We start from the raw sequence: 26,637 nt of genomic DNA on the forward strand, positions 1-26,637 counted from the left end.
GCAGATTGCCAGTGTATCTGCTGGGATCTTTTGGCTTCCTATTTTAAACCTTGACTAGAAATGTCCCTGCTAAGCTAAAGCATGTTACGTTGTGTATGCTGTTATGTTATGCTTGAGAGGAAGCCTTTGATTTAAATGAACCAAATAAACTTCCAAATACGAACTGGTAAAATCTTTTTTTTGAAAAAAGGACTGGAAAAAAATATAGTGAAGAAGGGTGGTACTTTCCTCCTCATCTGCAACAAGACTTTTCAGTCAAAATTCCAAGCGTTTTATTGCCAAAAGGAAAACTTAGTATTTTTAATTTATTTTCTTCTCCTTCTTACATAGTTAACTTTTAAGTTATGTTTAGATACTTCTAAGTTAATTTGGAAAATGGCTAAGGACAGAATGATAAACAATGTCACTGCTGCCCCAGATGATTATTTTTCAATAGGAAGTAAAATGTTCAAAAAAACTTCTTCATGCTCTAGTGTTTGCTTTATTTTGAGTTCCAGAATAAAGTCCAGGTAAGTTCCTTAGGTAATATTGTATTCAAATTGAAATGGATGCTCTAAAATGTATTTTAGTAAATCATTGGTTTGAGAAGGACCTAATTAGCACCAGTTACCTTATTTCAACTGAGAAAACTGATCTAAAAATCATGAACATAGGGCAGAACACACATAGTTTCTCTGACATCCTGTCAGATAAAATATTTTCTTCTAAAATAAAATTTATTTTAAAAAAACTACTTGAGAGAAAGGAATAACTTTACTTGGTTGACAGTATTAACTCCTCTTGGGAGTATGGGACTTAAATTCCGATTCATGCATTTAGATTATAAACTGGTTTTTGGAGTGTTAAACATTACTTGCTTTATTTTCTTGGCTTTTGTTATTTTAATGTATTGGATCCACATAACTCTGAGTTACAACTGTCTCTAAGATGTTCATGAATGAAGTCCTTTTTGCTCATGAATATAACTGTTACATGAAATCATATATTTTTTCATCTTACATTTTAATATTAACAGTCTGCATGGCAAGAGCATTATATAAACCTCGTTATTCAAGTTATTCTGCTGGCTTTTCTGTCTCAAATGTACTGTTAGTGTCTCCGTCTTTCCTTTTCTCATTGCTTCATAAAGGTATGCTGACTGTGGCTTCTTGCATGTGCGGCCTTTCTAACTTATATTCAGAGTCTGTGAAAAAGCTTCGCACCTCTTATATAAGTAAGTCATCTCATGGCAATAAAAATACTTTTGAACACCTGAATTTGATTTTTTTAACTTGTTCACTCCCCATAAATATTTTTGTTAGTCCATTTTAAGTAATCGTTTTACTTTTTAGAAACTAATTTTTAATCCATCACACATCTATTGTGTTTATTGTTCATGGCATCTTTAAAAGAAACTTGAATGAAAAAAAGCAATCATAATAGTCTCTGTATTTTATGTTTTTTAAATAAGTAAATAAATATCAAAATCAAAAGAAGATCCTGTCTCAGAAGTTACTGATGTCTACAAACCCAAGATCTTGCCAAACTTAGTGTTGTTTTGAGATGTGAGGCTAGGAGCTTCCTTTGCATGGTCCCCTTTCTGGCAGAAAAAGCTTCAGAACTCTAGTGTTAGATTATTATTAATAATATATTAATATTTAATGTTGTAAAAGATGGTGATTTGTCTATTACAAATGAAGATTTACTTCTACAAAGGTATTGATCATAGAGATTAAGAGTGGAGGCGCCTGTGTATTGCACAGCCCTGTGTGGTTTCCAAGCAGGTTTGGAGTTCAGGCATCTATGCAAGGGAGGTGGCCCATCAGAACCATGATTTACCTGAGGGTTTCTCTGACTTATTCCATCATTCACAGCATCCAAGAATTTGGAGAACATAAAGCTGATTTTAAAAGCATAACATTGTTCCTTTCCCTAGGGTGCCAGTTTTCTCCAGCCCTTGGGCAGAGGTAGGTAATCTCACCCCATTTTTAATGAAGGAGAGTAGAATAAGCTAAGAGAAGAATGACCTTTGAGTTAATGAAAAAAATAAAAATAAAAAGACTTGAGATTATGGTCCAGTTCTGTTGGTTCTATTTTTTTTCCCAACAAGAAAAATAAATACATTTCAGAGAGGGTAGGCTCAATAACCAAATACTGGTTTCTGTGTAGTCTTCTATCCTTTGCTGCAAAGGGAGAAAGGGAGCTAGGCATAAAAGAAGTGCCTCTACCTTATGATGATATGGAACTGAAAACCAGGATTGACCACTGAATTATTATTGTGAGGAGAAGCAAAAGATGGGCAGAAGTCCCAAAACTGATTTCTGAAGCCAACAGTTGTAAGGCTGAATTTACCTGGACTATTTAATTTAGGAATAAGTTAAAACAGGTTTTGTATGAAAGAGTTAATTTCTTAACCATATAGTTAATTCCCTTTCCCTTCACCATCCTCTCAATATCTTGATTAGCTGGAGCTAGTCTCTTTAAAAACTGAAAATAATTTCTCTAGAGTTATTTAATATTTCTCATGATTTGTAGTTCTTTCAATGTATATGTTGCCCAGACTTCAATAGCTTAAATAATAAAGCATTATTGCTGTGTAATTTTCCACAACTAAGTCTGTTGCATTAAAGAATTATCCTTTACTATATTTATAGGATTGGAACTATAAGAGTTAATCAGAACACTTTTGGATTTTGCATCCTCCCTTTCTTAGACATTAATATCTGTGTTTAGTGTCTCCAAAGACGCAAGGAACTTATGTTTCCTTGGTTTGTTTTTGGAAGATGTGCCTTCATTGAATTCTTTCTTTAAAACATTTGTATTTTAATACTTATTTTTCTACGAATAAGACATTTTCAACTACTGCATAGCTCTAATAACCTTCAGGGAGTATTACTACCTAATTTCTAAATCTTCCTAGAAAAAGGGCTTATGTATTTAATGCAGTTGTTTTAGAGAAACTGAGTATATTTCCCATCCTCTTTGAGACAACCACAATGCATTTAAAGAAAAATAAAAAACCAAAAATTGTACTAGCCTATGCATGCAATCAGCAAGTTATTAATTAGTTACATTAAGTTCAGGTTCAGACAGCATGCAACAGAGCAGCATATTGTTACTGTATGTTGTATCCCAAGATTGACAGAACCAAAAATTACATTATTTCAATAGAGGGGGGTAGGAAAACATTAGCTGTTACTCAGCCATTTCCATAGGTTTTGCCAAAAAAAACACAGGAAGAATTCATCCTTCCTCATGAAGAACCCTGCTATTCTGTATGTTCCAGCATAAATTGTCTATTTAATAGATCATCAGTATCTGCGTACATATTTATAGTTTAGTAAATGGCATGTCCTGGGTCAACCAATTGAAAATTTTAAAAGACTTTTTAAAAATTTTGAGATTTTTCCCTTCACTTGTGTTGCAAGAATATGATGTATGTTTCTATCATCTTATTTTTTTCTACTCAGAAAAGAAATTCAGATTCCCGTCTTAAAGCAGCATCTATTTAGAGACAAGGCTCTCTACACTAGCTAGACTGTAAACTGTCATTTCAGGCTAGCTCAACAGATACAAGCTCCCAGTTGGGATCGTGTTTTGGAATTTATCAGTGATTCATACCAGGTATATTACTCACATGTTTTGGGTGGCAATTTATAGTTTGTGAAGCATGCAGTATATATGTTTTATGAAGGCCTTCGAGACAGTGTCATCAGGTTCTTGTCAAGCATAAAAACAAAGTCAATCTTTGCCGTCAGGTCATAATAGTTGGGGGGGGAAATGACCTTCGTCCATGTGCCAAAAGACACAACATGTGTAAGTAAAAACTTCATAGTGTGATTGAAAACTCTACATGCAGTGGAGGCTTACACTGTTCAGAGACCTTTGCTTGATAAACTGTTTGCTATAAATATGACAGGAGCTGTTAAGAAGGCAGCAAATATTGGTACCAATTTATCAAACAAGTCATAATTTTATGACTAAACACCAAAACTTTAGACAGCTGTTATTTTTCCTTGCTTAGTTATACAATTAAGTTCACATAGGACACCAATCTGAACTCTTTTGCAGCTTACTATTGTTGGGAGTTACAAGGTTTTGTGTGACTGCTCAACTAGTACAATATAATACAGCTCTTTATAAGTTAGTATCTCCTAGCTCTACCAGAGGATTTACCAGTTTAGGATTCTGACAAAATAGAAGCAGTTCTTGCATACATGTGAGACTCTTTTACTTTTATTATATATCAAAAAGGCTTCTTTCAATGCCATCTACAAGGGTTTCAGAAGTGGGGTTGAGTCAAACCTGAAGAAAATACATGCTTAGAACCTTTCTGGGGCTGTGTGCTCTAGTTTTCCCTGTCCCCTTTTCCCTTGAACTGGATGTGGACGTTAACTGTATTTGAATTTTTAATTTAAATGTCAAGTAAACCAGACTAATATCAGCTGTGGCTAAGCCAAGTCCAGATCTGAATGAGAAAGTTTGATTGTTGGGTTTGGGGATTTTTGTGCTCCATTTTTCAGGTTAATTGTTTTTAATTCTAACTCGTATGTCTTCATATCAAGTTCTATTATAATTCTCAATTAGACTAGTTTCCAGTCAAGTTATCGTGCCTTCAGAGATGTATCTGCCTAAAGCTTATGTGAAAAACTGGCAAATGTCTCGTGAAACTTACTTTGTACATCAGCTAATTCCAGCTATATTTCTAGAGAGTTTTTAATGCAACATGGTAATTTTTATGTCTTTAATAAAATTAGATTTTTTTTTAGTTCACTACTTAGTTTGTCCAATTTCTTGCTACTAAAGTTCAGAGAAATAAGCTAAAAGCTTATTAGAAAGTCACTCCTCCGTATATGTATTTTAGTCAGGTTGTAGTCTTTGCAGTTCTGAAATGGAAAATGTTGGATCAGTTTGCTTTTGTAACCCATAGCAATTTGCACATATGCTGTAAGCCTGAAGCCAGAGAACTTTTCCACGAGAGCGGTCTTACTGCCAGTGTGCACACTGCTTCTATCAGGGTACCTGGGGTTTTAAGATGAACAGCAATGATTGTTACAGCAGTTTCTTCTTCGCATTGGTCATGGACAGATGCTCATAGCTTATGGACTTGACTCAGATCATTCTTGTTATTCTCTGCTTAGTTTAATTACTAATACAGTCATAGATAAAATTACTTTTTATCTATTCCTGACCCTTCTCCTTTCTTTTAAGTAATGGTAGTGATGGCTATGCTTAGATTTCCAAGGGTTACGTACCGTAACAGTTGTCATAAGTCACACTTCTCTTTAGTGCAATAAATCTTACCTAATGCATAAAAGTAGTGTATAGGTTTATGATGAGAAAATGTTTTGGGGGGTTTCTTTTGGATCAATTGATAAGAGTTACAAAGATGTATATTAATCAAATCACAGCCTCAAAACTTCTTAGAAATCAAGCATGCAGATGTGTGACTCATTCTTGGCTAAAGGCTATTCCTGTCAATGCAGGATTTCCCTTTTCATAAGAAGATTGGTGTGAGAAGTTTAAACTCTTCCTATGAAGATAAAGTGTTAAAATACTTACAGGAAAAAGGAATTAAGTTCCTGAAATTTGTGTTTAGATTTGTGTAGTTTGGCTCCTGAAGGAGCATGATCTAGAAACACTATTTCTAAAAGCACAGTGCAGGTTTGTCCTCCTAGCACTGCTACTATCTAAAACTTGTATTGCGTGTTGGTGAGAGCTGCACCGCTTATTTTTGAAAGACCTTTTTACACAACCCTGTCTAGTACAAAACATCTAGACTCCCATGCATGTCTAAAACTCACGTGTTTTCAGAGGTCAAATCATACTTTGTTAGAGATGTGTACCACGATTATTCCATAGCGGTCATTGATTTACTGATAGATAAATAGATAAATAAATAGCTTTTTTTTCTCCTGTGTAGTGGAAAGTTATAGCTTCCACCTGGGATTTCACCATACATTTTAGAATTGAAATAGGTTACTGGACTATCGTGAAGTCTAGGCTTAACCAAGCCTCAAGGTGATTTAACAATTTCATATCAGTCCTAGTCATTGAGTTTTGAGGTTCAAGCTGTATATGCTCTTAGTAATCTTAAAAAAAAACTACTTTGTGTAAATGAAACTGTGTGTGAATGCAACATATTGTGTTCCACATGGATACAATATTTCAAAGAACTTTTTTTCTTTAAATTATTAACTTTTGGTTTAGTATTTGGAAATTCTAAAGCATTGATAGGGTAGTGCTGTTCCCATTTTTTTTGTTGTCTGTTGACAGATATGTACAGTTACACTAGTGAATGTGTAGAACACAGCTGTATAAACAGGCTCTGCATGTCAAGCTCTCATTGCCTTAGCCATTACCATTACACCTCTCAAGCTTTTTGACTATCTGAAATATTTGTGTGCATGCAAAAGCCTTTCATTTTAATAAATATTTCTTAACTATTAATGTAAAGTATTACATGCTTGTTTGTATTAGTATCACATCATGAAATTTGTGGAGGAAGACTTCATATAAACCTGAAGATGCATTTCTAGCCTTAAAATATCAATAAAATTCACTGTTCTTAATTGTGGGCGGTGTTGACAGCAATTTCTTGTCAAATAGAAAAATTCCTTGTATACTTCTAGTTAGTGCGGTGGAATAATACTTAGGACTCTTATGAGGGAATATCCATCTTTAGCATCTGATTGTGGAGTCCTGTGCTTTATTTTCTTCACTGGAAAGGAAGGAATGAATTTTTAGATATTAATATTTTGCAGTTATTCAAATGATCAGATTCGACAATGTAAGAATTTAGTAAAAGTCCTCCATACAAGGAAGAACATGTTTGTAAGCACCCTAGAACCTATAATTCTGTAAGGGACATCAATAAGGAGTTTTGCTGGAAAACGAACTTGGCAATGCAACAGCAAATGCGAAGCATATCACTGTAACAGTGGGAAAACAATTTTTGAAAAAAGGCACTGTAGTTTCGCTCATACTGCATGCATGGTTGTAATCTTCAAAAATCTTTTATCTGACTTTCTTTTGCAATTACATTTTAATATAACTCTAGGATTTTTGCAAAATAGAAATTATATTTGTAGTTAATATATAATCTATAGCATGTAATTAATGTTCTGATAAGTCTGTCTTGCTGAAAACATGGTGTTTTTCACTGAAATTTAATGAGGAAGCATATTTTGTAAAGAAAACTAGTAGGAAGAAGTAAGTGACTCTACAGTCACAAAGGGGAATGTCCAAATTAAAAAAAAAAAAAGTAACAGAATACATAACAAATTCTGTCACAACTGGCTGGTTTGTAGCTAATAAGAAATTAAGTTCCTAACTGCAGTGGAAGAAAGGATAAAATAGCAGCTGTATTTATTATACACTGGTTTTGTGTTCCAGCAGGTCTTTGTGATATTAATGAAGGTACAACGGTTCCAGAAGATCGCTGCAAATCACCCACTTCAGGTAATCATAACTGTCTCTAATCCTAATCTTCATTTTATTTGCCCAGAAGATGCCATGCTTTAAGTCAACGTTTACTGGTTAAGTAATTACATAAAAGCTGTTGTCTTCTCACATACTATTTGAGCTGTCATAAATTTTGCTGTGCTGCACAACTGCATTTTTAAAACAAGGCTGATTTAAGAGATGCAATAGAAATATGTCATAAAGATGAGTGAAAAGAGGTATAATCTGAATGTTTACGCTTCAGGGAACATACTGCAGAATGGAATTTTGAAACCCTGATAAGAGATGCACAAATTCCTATAATAACTCATGTGACTGTTTCAGAGTCCTGAGAAGTGGTAAAGATCATTTCTGTAAAAAGAGCTAGTTTACTTCTGCTTCCTCATAAGTGGTAAATAACTAACTATTTTTTTTCCCTTGGAATCAGAGGTCTTCAGAAACTGGCATCCTTACGAAGTAGGAATTCCCTACTTAACACTCCCCCTGTCCTATTTTTTTTTTAGTTGCCACTACTATATGTGAATATTTTAAATGAAAGCTTCAGAGAGATGTGATACTATTTAGCATTTTGTTTAATGTTGGCTAGTTGAGGTTATAGCCATGTAATACTTAATCGTGCACGTCAATATATAGTATTCGAGATGAATATTTCATGTACTAGCTAAACATTTGTCACTTACCTTCACCATTACTCTGAAAAAACTTTTAAGTTAATTGTCACTCTAGCTTTTTCATTCAAAGCTCTACTCAAAGTTTAAGTAGAGGACAAAATTGCATGTTTACTCAAGTACCTAAAGTAGCATATGCACTCTTTACAATGTAGTACAAAATGGTAATCAGTATAGGCATCTAAAGATAGATCCTTTTTCTGTTGTAGCCTGTACCTTTCAAAGCCAAGTTGAAAGCATAATGAAACAAAATATCCTGTTTGTAGCTCCAGTAGAAATTTTAACATAAATTTTAATTTCTGATTTGGCAACTTCTGTCTTTTGATGTTAACTTTAAATTGCGCAAAACTCATCTAGATCAGTCAACGTCGTCATCTTTTTTTGCTAATCGTTTCTTAGACTAACTTAGATTTATTTATAATTAAAACAAAATTTGGCTGAAAACTTTGAAAAGTCTTAACTAAAGATGTGATTTCATGAAAAACCTGTATAAAGATAAGTATTGGCATGTTGAAGTTATCAACTTCAGCATAATTTTTAATGCAAGCATTTTTTGGGGTGTTTAGAATATATTCTAAAGTGCATCTTTCCTCTTTCATTTTTAAATATCAATATTAAATACCAATGTCTGTAAACAAGGTGCTGTGTAGTCCTGCAGTTGCAATAAATCCCTTTGTCAAGATTGAGGAGGCTGATGATAATTCTTACTAAGGTATTTGAACTTGACCCACTTAAAAAATCTGGGCTAAGTCTAGTTTCTGATAGACTGCTATAAAACGTGTATAATGAACAGCTAATGAGTTGAAACCCTTAATCAGTATCCTTTTTCTCCCCTTGCTCCAATGTCACTCAAGTTGAAAGTCATACCACTTCCAACTGGTACCCCAAAACTTTAAAACACTATTTAATTTGAATTAGAGGGTTTCTTTCATAATTTGGAGTTGAAGTAGAGTAAAGTTCAATTCACTGTTTCTACTAACAGTGCAATGAAAGCAAGCCCAAAGATGAAAATAAAGGTTTATATGGAAAAATCCTAAATTTAACAGTTTGCCTCCCCTCCCTCTGTTTACCTCCCTCCATTCTATCTCAGTTGTGCTAACTGAAGTAGGTTAAAAAACAATGCAATTTGATTATTTAAGAGGATCAAAAAAGGAGGCAACTTAGAATAGATGGATTCAAATGTCCTGAAAGGAAACCAAATTAGAGGGAAACTTCTAATCCTGCAGAGGTAGAAATCGATCTCCAATTTATGAGTTGACTATCTGAGAATACTACTTTGAAGTTAGGTCATATTAGAACAAAATCCAGAAGTCTGAAGAACTGAGTGTTCCGTGAAAAGAGCATATAGCGTGTTATACACACAAAATAGTAAAGACAAATAAGTCTTAAAGTACCAAAATAGTGAATGGACAAAAGATGGAGGGGGAGAAACCCACTGTTGCATTCCCCCGTAAAATAGAATCTTGAAGTAGTGAGGTTGGACTGTGTTTTGCTTCCCTGAATTCTGTACTGTCCTCCCAGCTCTTGGTTAATGAGATAAGGCTTCTCCAGTTCTCCTTTGAGAAGGGTACTCAGAGGGAGTCACCTCCCTGATGCAGAAATCGTTTGGTGATGTTTGTGAAGAGAGAAGAGCTGCAGTTCTTTAGGTTTGATTTAAGCTTTATATCTTTTTCTGGGCAAGAGCACAAGACTGGAGTGAAGCTTGAAAATGGCATTCTGTTTTTGTAGACATAAGAAGACACTTTTGAGAAATCCACTGCACAGTGTTGGTGAGCTTGAGATGCAGGACAGAGGCCAGATTTAAATGAACTTTTTCCAGTCTAGAAGCTCTCTAAGAGGAAAGTACACTAGCACAAAAAGTTTGCTTGTTGCTAGCTCTAAGATTAGAGGATGAGATTGGCAACTGAGTGTGTTCTTGGCTTTGACTGCTACAATATGATCGGTAAAACAGACCAGCCGCTACTTGGGCTGAAGTCTGCATTTGCTCAAATAATCTGTCTTCCACCTCTTCCACCTTTCTGTGCACAGGTGAAGAAAAGTGGAAGCTAACTTCCGTTAGACTTCCTCCAGTGGGTGGTCTTAACAGTTGAGAGGACTGTGAAAGGTATTACCTGCCTATGCAAGTTAGGAGAGTCTCCTGCAGTTTTAATAACACCAAGCTATAGAAATATTGTGAAAATGCATAAGAAATAATAACTTTGTCTCCTCCTTTTTCTACAGAAGTTAAATGGTAATAAGCTTAGGCTCCAGGGGCATTTATCTGACCCATAAAACATTGTATAGCATTGTAAACCATTGAGTTTTTGTGCTCATGAGTGTCAAAATGTTTGCATTCTATTCTTATTTTACACTTCCACAATATAAAATCCAATGAAACTTGTCATTTTTTAGTTGTTTTAATTTCATCACAGCAGTAAGCCTCAAGTTGTGCCCTATAGCAACCACTGGTTTTTCGGTATTAAGGATTTAGAAAAATCCCAGGTGGCAGCAGTGGCTGAGCTGTCTGCAGAATAGTTGAACTGTGGCCCAACAGTGAGTGACTACGTTGGAAAAAAAAAAACCAAACAATTTTCAAAACTGAGTTTATTGTTACGTCAGTGTTTTGTGAATCATAATTTAGATTAATCTTTGTGTCTGGAACAAAGATTAGGACAGCAATCTAGTTATTCAATGTAAACACTTTATTCAGTGAGGGAAATACTTCTAGCAATAAGCTTGCTGCATTGTGCAACATTGTACCTTGCGTTATAATTTTTGTGGTTGATCTAAATATGGCAGAATTCCTGTCATACCAAAATAATTTGGACTTTATAGTATCTAGTACAGCTACAGAGGATACTGGTATTAGTATTTGATATTCTAATACATCTTTGTATCTTCCTTAAACTCAAAGCTTGTATTAATACGTTGGGTTTGTGTTAAATATGTTTGTATCTCCATTTCATTCTGTCTTCACTCGTAGGTTCTGGTTCACCAAACAATTCTGATGATGATCAAAAAATGAATAATTTTATAGAAAAGGGTACAGTATTTTTCTTTTTTATAGTCTTATTTTTTTCTTCAACTCATCCTTTGACACTTAGATTGATTTTTTTTTTTATTAAAATATTATTTACAGTGAAGACCAAAAGCAGAAAGTTTTCCAAGATGGTAGCCAATGACATAGGTAGGAACTAGAAAAATTCTGCTCTGTTCCTAATCCAGTGCCTTACTCTATGCAACACTAACCCAGCAGCAAAAAAAAAAAAAACCAAACAAAATAAAATTCAAATTTTAATGCATTAAGTTATTAATTTCTCATTCTTTATGCTAATTGGTAATTCTGTGGGCTGCTTCTATACTAAATACACTGGGCACAATAATTTTTTTAAAAAATCAAAGATGTTGGTGGTTTAAATTCTCTGATCTTACAATTGCACTTCTCTGTTTTCTGGATGGGTGAAATTCTAATCCGTACTAAGAGTTCAGTCTATGCAAGTCACAACATTATTCCACTATTTTTGCAAAGATACACTTGCTTTGAGAAGATGTGGGTGATTTAATTTCTTTTTATGTGCTGCTTTCATAGCCATATGGTCAGATTTCCATATGACTATGGCCAAGATAGAGGTAATATCATGTTTTCATTTAATAATCTGGAGGAGAACTTGATCATATATGTAAGTATACCCCATTACTGTTCCAGAACTGTATTTACCTTTCTGCATCCAACAATGACACAATACCCTACCAGCTCCAGATTGTGTTGTAACACTTTGGCGGCAAAATTGCCTTGGAATATGTTGTATGCAGGTAGATTGAACCCTTCTATGATTGGAATGGAAATTAACTCTGCTTCTGACAACTGGGTCATTAAATAAATGAAGGGTAGAGACTGTATGATTTAATTTTGGGAAAGGGACTCTTCCTTAACTGGGATATGTTTATTTTCATTTCAGAATCACTGTATAAATGGTTTGGTTTTCGTTGAGTACATTAGTACATCATTGCAGGAGGATTTCATTTTATCTCTTTAGTCAGATCAAAAGTTTGAAACTACTTTAGATAGTAAAACAGTTTGCTAAACTACTATGTTGTAGATTGCGTTGAACTACAGGTTAAGACTAGGGAGGGAGAGATTTCTTTTCCTGTAGTCTCCCTGTGATTTGCTGTTTGGCAATTTAACTTTTATCCTAAACCATTAAACCCTTTCATTGCAATTCAGTAATTAGGAAGAATCATTCAAAATTCAGTGGGATAAATAGGAGTATGACGAAGTAGTCTTTGGAGTCTGAGGTACAGAATGAGGAAGAGCAAAGATATGCCCTCTGCTCAGTACTGTCTTGAGCCCTCCTTGCAGTGATAACAGAAATGTTAGGGAAGATGAGCTCTGAGACAGTGGAAGCCTGAATATAATTCCAGAAAGCAAATGGCTGTCAATAATATATTATGTCAATTCATCTGTAATGAAAAAAAATGCAACAAATCATTTACATGAGTATCGATTAATGTGTTATCCTAAAGGAAATTCAGACTAACTAGAAACTTATGTTCAGTTCTAATGAGAAAAACAACACTTAGTCTTGTGCATGTTACATCAATTGTCAGTTGATGAGGTAATGTTTCCCTTTTGTCCCAAAGCAGTCTCTTCTGAATTTAAGACAGCCTGTCTTGTGCAAAAAACAGTATGGTGACTTTGTTATTTTTTTCACTTTTTCAGAGTAATGTTAAAGTATTAATAAAACATGCTAATCGCGATTCTGTAGAACTATTGACATCTGTTTCATCTTGAAGCCTTTCAACTTAAAGTATTGTGAATGTTTTTCACAGTTAAAAAAGGCAAAACATTTATGTACAAGTAATGCATTCTTTAGGGTGTAAGTTAATCGCAGAGTTAATTGAGACAATGCATTTGATGTGTAATTCATAAGCGTGTCTCAGTCAGTGCATAGTGTGATTTGTGTAACTTGATCAGTTTATTGGAACTTTAAAGGAAGTTAATTATGTCATCTGCATTCTGTTAGTTTTGGGTGGTTTGATGCCATGAATGGAATGGGTTTTGTCACTATGTTTTCTATACTTCATCTGGCATGTTTATTCTGCATGGCTCTTTCTGAACTTACATTCTAAGCTCTTCCACATAAATAAAACACCTCTTCTTCAGCGTTAAGTTGCATGGTTTTGCATTTCATTGTTTTAAACTGAATTGCCAACTAAACGTGGACAATGATTTTTGTAAAACGTGTCGCTTACTGTCATTAACTTCAACATGTTGTATGAAACAAATTGTTTACCATTAGCTGTGTTCACATGGATGAATTTGTATGTAGCATGGTTGTAGCTCTTCACACTGGCGTATGGTGCAGTCATTTCAAGTTCCTTCCATTCTTTGTCAAGAAATATAATGTCAAATGGATTGTGAAACCGAACAAGTATTATTTACATTGATAATTTCAGTTGCTGTTAAGATCACTCCTCTGTTTTTTGTCATATGGGAATAGTGAGTAAGGGAATACTGCTTGCAAAGCGAGAGTAATTTCATTTCAGTGATAGGGTTGTAAGGTGGTAATATAGTACACGTGCATTAGAAATATGAAGCCATTGTCAATTTAATCGCTTTATGGGAACTCATATAATAGAGACATCTCAATTTCTACAAATTTGTGTTATTAGTGGCAGTATCCGACAGTATCATTCTTGCTTCGTTAAGGTCAAAAATCATCTTAAGACTGCAACAATAGCATAAATTTTAAGTAAATGCTTCATGTACCAACATTTCAGCTTTGCCATATATACTGTTAAGATCGGTTATTCTGTGTTTTTTCTAAACACTCAGTTGCGAATGTTTTGCACTAAGGAGTGCGTAGTAACTCAAGTTAAAGGCCTATTGTGAATATGTTGCTGTTGGGTCACGTTTCCCTTTTATTTGCATCAGAGGGGAACTTTGGAATAGCTACAGTTACCTTGGATACATGGAGATACTTTGTTTTACTAACCATTTCTAGAGATTATAGAACATACTGTGGCCATTATTAAAAGCAGCCATTTCTTTTAGGAATGGCAAATATTTGAAAGTATAAATAACATGCTGTGAAGTAGTACAGAGAAGTGTACTAAGTGTACATGAACTTACAGGAAGAAGAATTGGTAGGAAGTATTTGATTTGTAAGGCTATGTCACTTTTATAGAAAGGTGTTGTGACCCAGATTCAGTGGAAGCAAAATCCTAAGGTGTTTTATGTGTACTTTGGTCAGTTAATTAATTGGCATGAAGAGATATATGTGACTAAATATATAGCTACAAATCAGGTCAGAAGTTAAGAGATACTGTAACACCCATTTCTGGAACAAGCTTTTAGTAAAGGTGTAGGCAAAATATTATAGCCTATAGGACCTTCAGAACTGTTCCAGTAGGCTACATGTCAAATACAGTTCAGGAAAGTTGGTTTTATTTACATTCTCCACTTCATAAATTTAAAAACAGTTGCAAACAATGTTAGTAGACAGATCTAAGTGGAGTAGCTTTAATTGCAAACTTCTGTTATCCATGCTGTTACAATGTAACAAACTTTTCCATGTATGTTACATTCTAAGTGTACACCTAAATTTTTCAAACCTTACTAAAGTCATTGACTGTTAATCCTATTTTCATGGAATGAAAGCTTAAGATGCTCGTAAGTTCTCATTTTCCCTAATGCCAGAGTAAGACTTTTTCTTCCATTGCGTTTTTAATAATTTGATCTAATTTTGGATATATCAAATACATGTTTTCTTACGTTCTCTTGTAAAATGGTTTTATTTTTCTTATATCAAATTTAGAGATTTCAGCATGAATAATCTCTTTCTGCATTGTACTGTCACCACCACAGTATTCAATTCTTTAGGCATCTTGAAATTGGTAATGTAGTTTTTTCACTGCTCTGTAGTTGTCAAATAGAGAATAATTTTGGAATTTTGGTATGTCTAACATTCTACGCTGCTTAGTTATTTCTCATGAAATGTTAAATGAAATAGGCTTTATGTAAACTGTTTTCTTGTCTGTCGAAACACCAAGATGGCTTTTCTCTTTTATAATCTTTAGGATATTTTTTTTAAAGGTTTAGACTGTTTCTTTAAATAGGGCATGTATGAGAAATCCCTCTTTAGCTTTCAAACTGATATGCTAGACATTGTAAAGCATCATCTCAGGATAACCCACTGCAAATAAAATGTAGCTGTTACTTTTAAGCCACAGCTTCCTATTGATAGTTCGGTCGTGTCTCAGCCTTCAGGTTTTCTTCGTTGAATTGGTTGAGTCTGCTATGCTGAAATAAATATGCTATACCAAGGTAACCTTTCATATTTTAATGCCAGCCCCATCAAGCCTGACCTATGGGAAATCTCCAAGAATCCTGAAGGCTGTTTTTGGATGGTTCTCTAGTATCATACTTTTATATCATATTTATTTATATCTATATATATATTAGCAACAAAAAGAACGTGTGTGTGCCTGTGTATTACTCCAGGTTTTCTAATTTAGAGGAGTACTAAATGTAGGTCTAAACACAGGCAAAACAGTTGCCTTGGGCAGCAGTGTGCCAGTCTCTGTCTCCTCGTCTCACTCGAGCTGAAGAAGGGTAGTCTTGGCTGTGAATGCTACAGCAACCACCACCACCAAGGGAGGTATTAAGCTGTGACATGACGGCTACTACTTGAGGTCAGCCACACGCAGCAGGAGCAGTCACCATCACCTCTGCCCTGTTATGCAACTGGAGTAAAAAGCCTGACATTGAGCTCTCTCTGTAGAACTCCATCCTGTCTTTTCCATTTCTCAGATGTATATCTCTTGTGTTGTAGAAGTTGTCTAGCACATTGCCATTTTTCATCTGAGGCACAGCAAAACTATTGTAAACCATAAGCCAGATATGAATACAAGCAGGATTTTTATACTAAGTAATGTAAGTTAAAAAAGGCTTAGCTGACGAAATATTCTTATTTTCTTACTGCATCTTTAGGCACTTTTTTCTTTAAACACAAGATGGCACTACTGCTACTTAAATAGGGTCTTGTTTCCTATTTACATTTGAATTATTGAGGGTTTTGACATATTGAGGTATGTTTTGAAATATAGTATTTTGTATAGCACATTCATTCACAATTTCTAGCAATGACATCCTTTTTAACAATTCATGTGTCCTCTTGTCCTATTAATGAGACATAGTTCAGTGCTTGTAGAAAATGATGTCTGACAAATTTGTTTTGCCTTATCAACATAGTTCATACAGCTGGCCTTTCACTAAGGAAGAAAAAGCTAAAACTGTGGATTGACTCTTAGAATCCAACAAGCTTGCCTGTACTTGTTATCTGCTGTCTTACCTGTTTCCTGTCTTTTTTTTTTTTTTGGTCAGTTTTCTCCAAGTTGTTAAAATTGCATGTCAAATGTTTCTATTTGAAAAACCAAAAGTCACCTCTCTGGTCTTGAACCAGGACTAAGTTAACTAAACATTGCCAGTGTTCACACATGGTAAAAGCTGTGAAAAGCCAAAAATAACTCAAATTATTTTCTGTGTGCATACCTGAGCTTTTGTTTCAGTATCTTGGCTTTTATGATTTACATGCCTAACACAGAAAACAACTCTTAAGATGAGGAATGCTCATTCACAGTTCCAAACGAGGTTCCGTGATCTCCTTTCAAGTTGATGTAAAATCAAGCTGACAGCAAAACCATGGGCTCCTGGTCACTAGTGCTGTTTTCTACCGCAGTTTTCTGTTTGCATAGCTGAGCTCCGATCTGAAACAGGAGTTGATCTTGTTGAAAACAACCCTTGGCAGAAACTTCATTTCAATGACTTTTGGCTTTACCATTAAGCTAGGCAGATGCCAGTACCAATGCAAGGATGAGGGTAAAAAACATGTAGTTGGACTGCCCATTTCAGTTTCAGCCTGCACTAAAATAAGTTAAAGGGACTAGCATTTCAGCCTGAGAGTAAGTAATCTCAGTTTAATTTGAATAGGACATACTTTGTAACATTGACACATGAAGGAAATTAGAAGATTATTTCTGGAGTCTAATTCTCAAATTTTTATAATGTATGACAGGAATAAAACTGTTCAAGTATTCAGATAACTAGTATTTGCAATATTGATGAGCATAATTGATGATATAATTAAATATTTCACTTTTTGAAGGAGTGGAAGTAACTTTAAATCACATGCTGTACTTCAGGATATCTAGAAAACAGAATGATCTCTGTTAAAATGATAATTTGAATGAGTTAACTCCACTTTAGCTGAGAGAAGCAGCAAGATTTGGGCTGCTTTATGACTGGTATCCATTACAATGTACTTTAAAATTATGAGGTTATTCTCAACATCTACTTTACGTAGAGAAGTATTACTGTTACAGGTTAGTGAAGAATTAAATGATGCATCAAAATTCAATCATGTGTCTGTGAAATAGATTCGGAGTCTAGCCCTGATCTAGTACTTAAGCAACATCAAAATTATTCCTTGTCCAGTAATTGTTGAAAGGAAGGTGGAAGAGGGTTGTATGGCTACTGGTTTACTAGTGACTATTTTTATAGCAGCATTTGTTAGTATTGTACTGCATTTGAAATGGACCACAAGACTTCCATTCCTATAAAGAGAATTTTCCAAGTCAGGGATGGGTTCAAGTGTTATTTCTTACTTCAGCAATATTATAAAAATTATACTGTCTCTTGTTTGACAGTGTTGCAAGTGTTTGTATGCTTCTGCTTTTATAACTATTCTCTGTAATGTCTTAATTCTTCTAAAGTTATGGATTGCATCTCAGATTACTCGTTTTTTTTACACACGTGCATTAGTGTTTTAGTGTAATTAAAAGCTCATCTTTTCTCTATTTTAAATATCTCAGGTTTGATCAGGAAGTAGGGCAGAAGAGGGGATGGGATGTTAACTTTATATAAACTTTAGCGCGCATTCTTGCAGTAGCCAAGAGTCTGTATTTTTTCCTGTCACCTGAGGAGATAAGACTTGAGGTTGAGCCAAAGCAAAAGTCATCCAACCTACCAAGCTCTACCTGAAGCCTGAGGAGAAACGAAGCTTGGCAAAAGTCATAAAATGCTGTATTCAGGGATTTTGGTATCTTCCGTGTTTTACTTTGCACGCCTCCCTTGTGGAAGTGAGGATTTGCTTTAGTAGAAATCCTGTTAAGTACTGCAATTAATGTAATAAGTAATTATATGTTAAATATTGGGAAACAGGCAAATAAAGGCCAGCAGAATCATGTTTATTCTTTTTAAAAAATAGATATACTTCACTTTTCAGCAAAGATGTCCAGGAAGCTAAGTTTGCCAACTGAGTTAAAGCCTGATTTAGGTAAGTTTACATAGTTGATGTTATTTTTCTAAAACTGTTTTACAGAATGCGATGTATGTTAAAGAGTCCTAAGTTACATAAACTATCATGATTTTTATGTTCCATTTATCCGAAGTGTAAAACTAAGATTTTAATTCCGCTCTTTCTGGGGGCTGTCAAGCACAAAATTTCATTGCTGTCATCGTAAGGTAAGCCTGCAAATCTCGTACATGGCTTATCACACTTTCATCAAAATTTTTAGGTATCTGTCACTCACTTTATCAGTAGTGCTGTGATAGCAAAAGCATGAATAAGCAGGTAATGTAAGGAAAACTGATGCCTGTTTAGGACCATTAGGACCACACTTTAGATGGAAAAATGATGTATCTTAAGAATAATGGCATATGTTGAGGTCCACTCAACAAATAATTGGACATAGTTTTACAAATGTTAATTGTCTTGTGACCACTCTCTCTAAATGAAAATAATATACAGCTGTTTGAATGGATGACCAGTCTGAGAATTTAATCTTTCTTGAAAAAGCCTTTTTATATAAGAAACAGTTCAGTTGTAAAGTCTGTAGTACTGGAGGTCACTGTATTGCATAACTAAAACAGCATATGAATGAGTAGATTTATTAATTTTAGTACTCTGTCATCAAAAGTTGATTGCCAGCTTGTAGATCAGTTCCAGCTCCCCTGCCTTGTTCTCTAAAGATGATGGAGGACAGCTGTAGACCTACAGCAGTAGATGCAGCCCAAATGTGAAAGCAGCCTTCTGCATGCCGCAGCTCGCCTTCCCCTCCTGCAGCAGAATTGCTCCAACAACCCCAGCAGAAGATAGACCAAGAGGATCAGAGTGGCAGCTGCAGAACTGTGTATTTGACAACTCCTGCTATCAGCAAGGAAAGGGTCCATGGCACTGGGATATCCTGAAACTGAGCTGGACCACCCTGATTTACAATTACAGCTTGCTCCACTCAGAGAAATGTGAAGTTGGAAAGAACCCTCAGAGATCCTTTAATGGATCTATGGCAATGATAAATCCTATGGCAAGGATCCTTAAAATCCTATGGCAAGGATCCAGATGTCTGACAATTTAACCTCTCATCTAATCATGAGCCTCCAATAAAGGAGTTTTTAAAGAAATCCCAGATAGAAAGTTCCAATATTTTATAGTCGGACAAATTTCCTGTTATTTAATCAATCTTCCTTGCTTCCCTGTTAACATTTTCTTGTCCTTTCCACAATGAACAGGGATAACAAGGGCGCCTTATCTCTGTTAGCTGTCTTTCTATGCTGTTGAAAGCTATCATCATATCTCTAATCTTCTTTTTTTGCAGATAGCTTCCTTTTTTTACAAAATTAAGTGTCGTCTTCAGGTTATGTTGTCTAAATCTAGGATGGCTTCTGTTAATCTCCTCTTGGAATTTTTCCTCATCTTTCTAAAACTCTCATCCCCAGAACTAGAAGGATTTAACTGTGGCCTTGTTGGCACGGAAGAGCAGAAAAAATTTGATTTGTCTCTTCAGTCTCTGTCGTTCCTTACTATGATTTAGGGATTATTTCAGTTTAGTGTGAATTTTATCATGCTTTGCAAACTGGAATACATTTGTACCTAAATATTATCCAATTCATTCAAATTTTGCTGCTGTTTTGCTCCCAGTTCTTTGATAGCAATAAGTACTTAGAAGTGTTCTTTTTTTGATGAAGACTGGAGAAAAGAATGCTGAAATTCTTTCAGCATTTTCCAATCCTGAAAGAACTTCAGCATTTTCTGCATCATTTAATATTTGCTCTTATTTCTGCTGAAATAGTGGACGTTTTTGTCATCTTACTTCTGCTATGCTCATAAAATAGTTTGTACTTGCTGAATTTTAATAGCCTTTGACTGGTTTTGCTTGATTTAGCGTGTGTGTGGATATCTGCACTTAAATGCCTCATTTTATTCTGTGTAAAATTATTCTGGGTTTTCATGTCTGTAAATAACTTCCTTAGGCAATTTTTATATATATATATATGATATATATATTTAATTTTACTTCTGTCTTTTCTCTTACTGGGATAGCTTTTCCATAGTGTTCTTCAGAGCTTGTCAGCTTGCTTGTATTTTTTTTTTTTGTCACTGATGTGGCCATATCTACTGGCTCTAGGAGACAGCTGAAATACCGTTCTCCCAAATTCATTGTCCTTGTCACTTTCTCTCCTTTTCCATGGCTTCTTGAAACCCACTTTTCCATGATCTTGTTCTTTTAAATTACTTTCCTGTCTTTAGATCTCTCTTCCTCCCTAACAAAATCTAAAGTATGTGCTTCTGTATTTATCCTCCACTTTCCAAAACAGAAGTTATCTCAAACATACTCTAGTCTGCATTATACCATTGCTTTTAAATGTTGTAATCCAGATGATTAAGGTACCGTTGCCCCTAGGTCCTATCCTTTTGTTTAGTTGCTCAAAAGAACCTCAACTTTCCATCCTTCTCAAAGTGGTGCATAGTGGGTCATCATACTGTTATTCCTTCCTCTTCATCTGAAACTAATCTGTTTAACAAACCATAGATTCTTCCTTGACTTCAGGATAAATAATACCCCCTAAAGCAGGTTAAACTCTTTTCTCTCAGTTCTCTGTTCTGAACAAGTTGTCCGCTCTTCACAGTGCCTGTATTGTCTGGGGTTTTTCCTGTCCATTCCAATGCTTCTGGAATTTGTACGCATGCTCTTGAAATAATCAACGAGATGCAACTCAACAAATTTTATGCATGTTGCAGTTAACGTGTGATTATATTCAGGCTGATCAATCCATGTTAGAGTTGTGAAAGCATTAAGTTTGCAAATATTCAAGCCTGAAGAAACAAGCATCTTAAGAGGAGGTGGTCATTAGAAGAATTATAAAAACAAATAATTGTTTTCATTGTTTTACTCTGGATTTGACTTTTTTAAATGTGAAAATTTAAGATGTCAACATCTGAGTGGTTGACCTAGTTTCTTTCTATAATCTGTGTTTTACACTTGACTTAACTAAAATTTGCCAGGACAATAATTTTTCTGTCCTTGTTGAAATGAGACAAGTATCTCCTGAGAAGATTCACAGTTTGTGTCGAGTAGATGTCTGTATTTAGTCAGTTGAAATCTATTTTGTATGCTTTTCAGATGCCTGTTAGATGTTCTTTGTAGAAAGTTTTGCAATAATTTAATGAAATTATCATAGTGATACTTCCAGAAAGTATGTGGTTAAAATGTTGTTCTTTAGCTCTTAACCCTGCTTTAAAGATGCCAATTGCATGTGTAACCTACCCAAAGATCCAAAACAATAACTTAATTTTTTAAAAATGAATATATAAATTGCATGAAACTTCTCCTAATATGTCTTGTCTTGTGCTAAAGTTTTGGAATGCTGAGTTGAGTAAAGCATTAATTCATGAATGCACAGATAAATTCAGACATGCTGATGTGTTAAATATCACCACGTGTACAGACACCACACAGCTAGAATGGAGAATCATGTTTAATGATTTGAGCTTTTTTAATATTAAAATTCATTTTCCGTTACATGAACCTTATTTGCTAAGCAGTGAGCAAGACATCCTGTGAAGTTTTAGTGCCATTTCTGGCACTACATTACAGTATTCAAAATGGAAATTTTCAGCTCTGCATACCAGTGGCAGGTGTCATTTGGTAGCATTTGATGTTTCTCTTACTAAAAGCTTGGGTGTGAGTAAACAGCCTGTTAGATGTCCTCCATACAGTTTCCTGAAGTGGGACATAATTATTGTGAGTCATTACAGGTTATGTGTTATCATGCTGTCCCGATGTTTGAACTAAAATAGTTCTATCTTCATGGAAGCCAATATTTTTTTAATCTGATAAATGAACTAATTGGCAGAGAGGCTTGTAATTGAACTTTTTAAAAGAAGTCCTATTTGATGGTAACTGTTACTCTCTGTCCTGAGTAGACAGAAGTATGCGTAACAATTGTATATGACGATTACCTAATGGCAACCTCTGCAAAAAAAAGTTGGGCGCTTTGTTCAGGATACGGTGTTGAAAACTGGTCCAAAAGGAAATATGACTAAGGAAGAATACAGGAGTAAACATCAATAGAATGATAGTATAAACTTCATGCTAAATAAGAGAATTCAAACTTTACTTTTTGTTAATGCCTACATTTTGCCATTCTTTTTCATTAATACTGATTTATTTTCAGATGTCAAAGACAACTCTTTCAGTCGATCTCGGAGTTCTAGTGTAACTAGCATTGATAAAGAGTCACGCGAGGCAATTTCAGCTCTTCATTTTTGTGAGACTTTCACAAGAAAGGCTGATACATCACCTTCCCCATGCCTGTGGGTTGGGACCACACTGGGTACGGTGCTTGTCATTGTACTGAACTTACCCCCAGGAGGAGAGCAAAGACTTCTTCAGCCAGTTATCGTTTCTCCTAGTGGTATGTACAAAGCAGATGTGCTGAAGTATACTTTGATAGAGTATGGTGGTTGTTCTTTCTGAAAAAAAAGAAAAAAACAAAAAAAAAAAAACAAAACACTTTTCTCAGTTATGGATTAATTGAAAGTTAATATATACTTTATTGATTTAGCTACTAAAGTTAGCAATCTAGATTAGTTACTTCATTACCAGAGTTTTAAACATGCAAAGTTGAAAATATCTCATATAATATAAAAATACCACCTCAATATACTTGCTGAGAAAAGCATGTTTTCTAACCCTAATTTAGTATGTGGCAAGTGTTAAACAGAAACAGCAAAAAAGATGAGTATTTAAAATGCTCAATTTATTCTTTTTTCAGTCATGAGGTAGGAAGCTTCCAGTTTTCCTGAATCATGAAAAGGGACTACAAATTAAGGGTTGTATATTGAACAACTAGCTCTAAATATTAGTGATAAAATATTCCTTTGGATTGCTGTGAGAGGTCTACAAGACCTTGTTTTTCTGATACACAGCAACTGATTTTGTTGTAATAAGTATTAATGGTTTGCTGAATGTGCTGTTAGGCATAGATTTACCTTCCCTGCTTACCACTGTCTTGGGCAGAACATGCTGCTGTGCTCCACTTTGCTCACACAGTTGGTATTAGGACATGCAAATTGCAATGCTATTTGATTGAAATAGGTATTAGGAATAGCGTGATCTCTAGACCATACTTGCTTTGTTCTTATCAACTACAGTATTGGCAGCAGTATTCAGATTTGGTAGCATTTGAGTGTAAAGGCAAGGCTGCAGACTGGACACTATGTTTAATCACTGGATCTGCAGCATGAACCCTAAAAGATACTACCATATGTGTGATTTTTCTGGTGTACTTTGCAAATGTTCATGTTTTCACTTGTGCTTGAAAAAATGTAAGTAAAATAAGAAATGTATTAGCTTAAGATCTGGCCTACAGAGACAGGGACTTAAACAGTGGGGATGGAAAACCTTACCTCTTTCATTTTATGCTAAAGAGAAGTGGATTCAAGCATGAACTGCAGCAGAAAAAATCTCACATGTTGCTTGTTTCTGAAACTGCCAGTATTGAAGAAAGAGGTGCTCACCATTGACTAAACGTTTATTGTTGATATTAAGCACACTGCATACTCCTTAAGAGAATTGCGTTTGTGATGCTGAACTTGAGTACAAATGTGCGTTCCAGCTTGGCTTTTTTAATAAATGTATACATTTCCTTTGAAGTTAATGGAAGAGTATGCATACACTTAACCCTTGCAAAAGGGTTTGACACTTTCTTGAATGTGTATGTGCTCTTGCACGTACTTCATTGTGTTTTAGATAAACATCCAAAGGTTTTGGTATGTCTGTTTTGCTACAGAGGCAAGCCTAAGTTCTTGTTTTCTTTTTGTTTTGGTAGCTTCTTAAAGGAATATTTTGTAGCTTGAAAGACAACTTAGAACTGTTTTAGAAATGTGCTAACCTTCTTTGTCCTAGGAACTATCCTGAGGTTAAAAGGGGCAATCTTGAGAATGGCTTTTCTGGATACCACAGGATCTTTGGTCCCACCAGCACATGAACCCTGGAGAGAACACAATGTTCCTGAAGATAAAGATGAAAAAGATAAATCAAAAAAGCGACGACCTGTCTCAGTGTCCCCCTCTTCCTCTCAGGAAATCAGTGAAAACCAATATGCAGTGATATGTTCGGAAAAGCAAGCAAAAGTTATTTCCCTGCCATCCCAGAACTGTATTTATAAGCAAAACATAACAGAGACTTCTTTTGTTCTTCGTGGAGACATAGTGTCATTGAGTAACAGTATCTGCCTTGCATGTTTCTGTGCCAATGGACATATTATGACTTTTAGGTAAGGCCTGTTTGATAGTAACTTAAATATAAAAAAGAACAAATAGTCTTTGGCTAGATAAGAAGTTTCCTTTTCCATAATACCAATTAAAATCTACATTCACTCAGTGTTGAACTTCTAACGTGTGGGCCTGGATAATTTTGATTACGCATTCTTATTAGTTATGCCTTCAACATGTGAGAATGTTTACCAGTTTAGCTCAAGCTACCCTGATTCAGCAAATAGTTCCAAATTTGTGATGTAGGTCCTGGACTTGACGAAGATTCTCAAATGCGAATTTACTCCCTGATTGAGGAAAACTGCCTTGAGTCAGACCTTCAGCTGGTACCTGACCACAACTCTGCTTATTTTTGTGCAGCTGTTTACATCACACTCATGCCTCTAGTTTATTTTTTTGTTGTGTAGCTTGATTGGGTCTTAAAAGCCTTAAACTCAGGCTATAAAAACAAGATTAATTGCTGGCAGTTGTAATATAGAAATAAGTAATCTAAAGTAAGAGATTTAAGTTATGGGTTTAAAGGTGTAGAAGTAATGTTTGAATGTCCTTACGTGTCCTTTACTATGTAACTTTAACATGTCCTTTTTCTTGGATATTTCCAAGTGCTATTTTGTTCTGAACAGCAGTGTGTATATATCTGTACCCTTGCACCTACATTTTAGTCCTTGATAGTGCTAAGATGAATGTGGAACATGGCATTAAAAAATTATGCCAGTAAAATCCCTAAAATGTTACTTTTAAGCTTGTGAAAACAAGTGCTCAGCTTGGGGAAATTCTCTGAAAAGATACTTCTTCGGGAAGTCGCTAGGAATAAAGCTAAAGCTGATCTGATGCATGCTACAACTAAAAAATAAGTTTTGATAAGTCTGTTAATTCTATTGATCTATATCCCATCGTATATTCTAAACACCTCTAGAAAACGCTGCTCACTTTGTGGGGCAAACACTCCTTTTTTCCCTAATTAAAATAGAACTTAATGTTCAGGTACCATATATTCAAACAAATCCTGTTTTCCACAGGATTCATTTTGTTTTCTAAAGAACTTTGCATAGAGGTAGGTGCTAAATCGTAATTATTGAATTGTTACCATTATGTAGGGAAGTTGAACTCCCAAGTATTAACTCCATTTCATAAGCATGAATTTTGTTGCTGGGAAGTGGATTAGATGTGCTGTTTTTGTAAAGTTGAGAGCATTGTGTCATACCCGAGACGCCCAATACTTATTTACTGATATAACTTTGTAGACAGGACTTATAATTCTGTTAAATTTGTTTGATGCTCTGAAAATGCTATCATGACTCTCATGCTTATGCTATCCGAGCTAATGTTTTTGTGTTTTCTTGAAGCTGTAAGGATGTTTTATGCTTCCATCAATCTGAAGCAAAGCACTTCCCTGTTACTAACTCTTATGAATATTCTTATTTTAGATATATGCATGGCAGAAGCGTCATTTCTGGCTGGTGTGCTTACAAGAGAATATGGCTTTTTATTTCTTAGCTGTAGAACTTCCTTCCAAAATCATGTTACCTGTTCTTCCTTTTGTCATAGATACCAGCCACAATCTGTAATTAGAAATCGCAGTATCATACAAAAAAACAAACAACGCTTACTGTTGCGGTTACTGCATTTTTCTTTTTCATAGTTTTTGGCTTCACTTTGCCCCTTTACTGCTTTTTTTTAGTTTCTAGAAATAATAAATTTATGCAGATGGTATCTGCAGCAGAAGCTGCTTAATGTATTGTTGGTACACTTGCAGCTACCACCTTACGTAAATTGTATTTACAGAAATTTCACAGGGGATGTTGTTGAGACAGCAGTTTATTTTGGGTTCTGTTTATCAAGACATCAGGTGTTAAAGTCACTTTTTACTTGCATTTATCATTACTTTGAGGGAGAGGAATGTTTGGTAGCAAGAGCATTGTTACAGC

At 35.0% G+C, this 26,637-nt stretch overlaps 1 protein-coding gene across 7 annotated transcripts in view; it reads left to right on the forward strand.

The window, feature by feature from the left end:
* The window catches only part of STXBP5 (syntaxin binding protein 5), a 109,771-nt gene that overhangs the window by 74,176 nt on the left and 8,958 nt on the right, over positions 1-26,637 (forward strand). Inside the window, exons 19-24 of one of the 7 annotated variants that reach the window (XM_063329256.1) lie at positions 7,375-7,440; positions 11,074-11,133; positions 11,230-11,277; positions 18,377-18,427; positions 22,609-22,848; positions 24,342-24,711. In XM_063329256.1, the coding sequence (XP_063185326.1) occupies positions 7,375-7,440; positions 11,074-11,133; positions 11,230-11,277; positions 18,377-18,427; positions 22,609-22,848; positions 24,342-24,711 (835 nt within the window). Of the gene's footprint in view, positions 1-7,374; positions 7,441-11,073; positions 11,134-11,229; positions 11,278-18,358; positions 18,428-22,608; positions 22,849-24,341; positions 24,712-26,637 lie in introns of all 7 variants that reach the window. The other 6 variants (XM_063329258.1, XM_063329259.1, XM_063329261.1 and 3 more) reach the window with 6 other exon arrangements.

The sequence above is a fragment of the Chroicocephalus ridibundus genome, chromosome 3 (genome assembly GCF_963924245.1).
Source record: "Chroicocephalus ridibundus chromosome 3, bChrRid1.1, whole genome shotgun sequence".
Classification (NCBI taxonomy): Eukaryota; Metazoa; Chordata; class Aves; order Charadriiformes; family Laridae; genus Chroicocephalus; species Chroicocephalus ridibundus.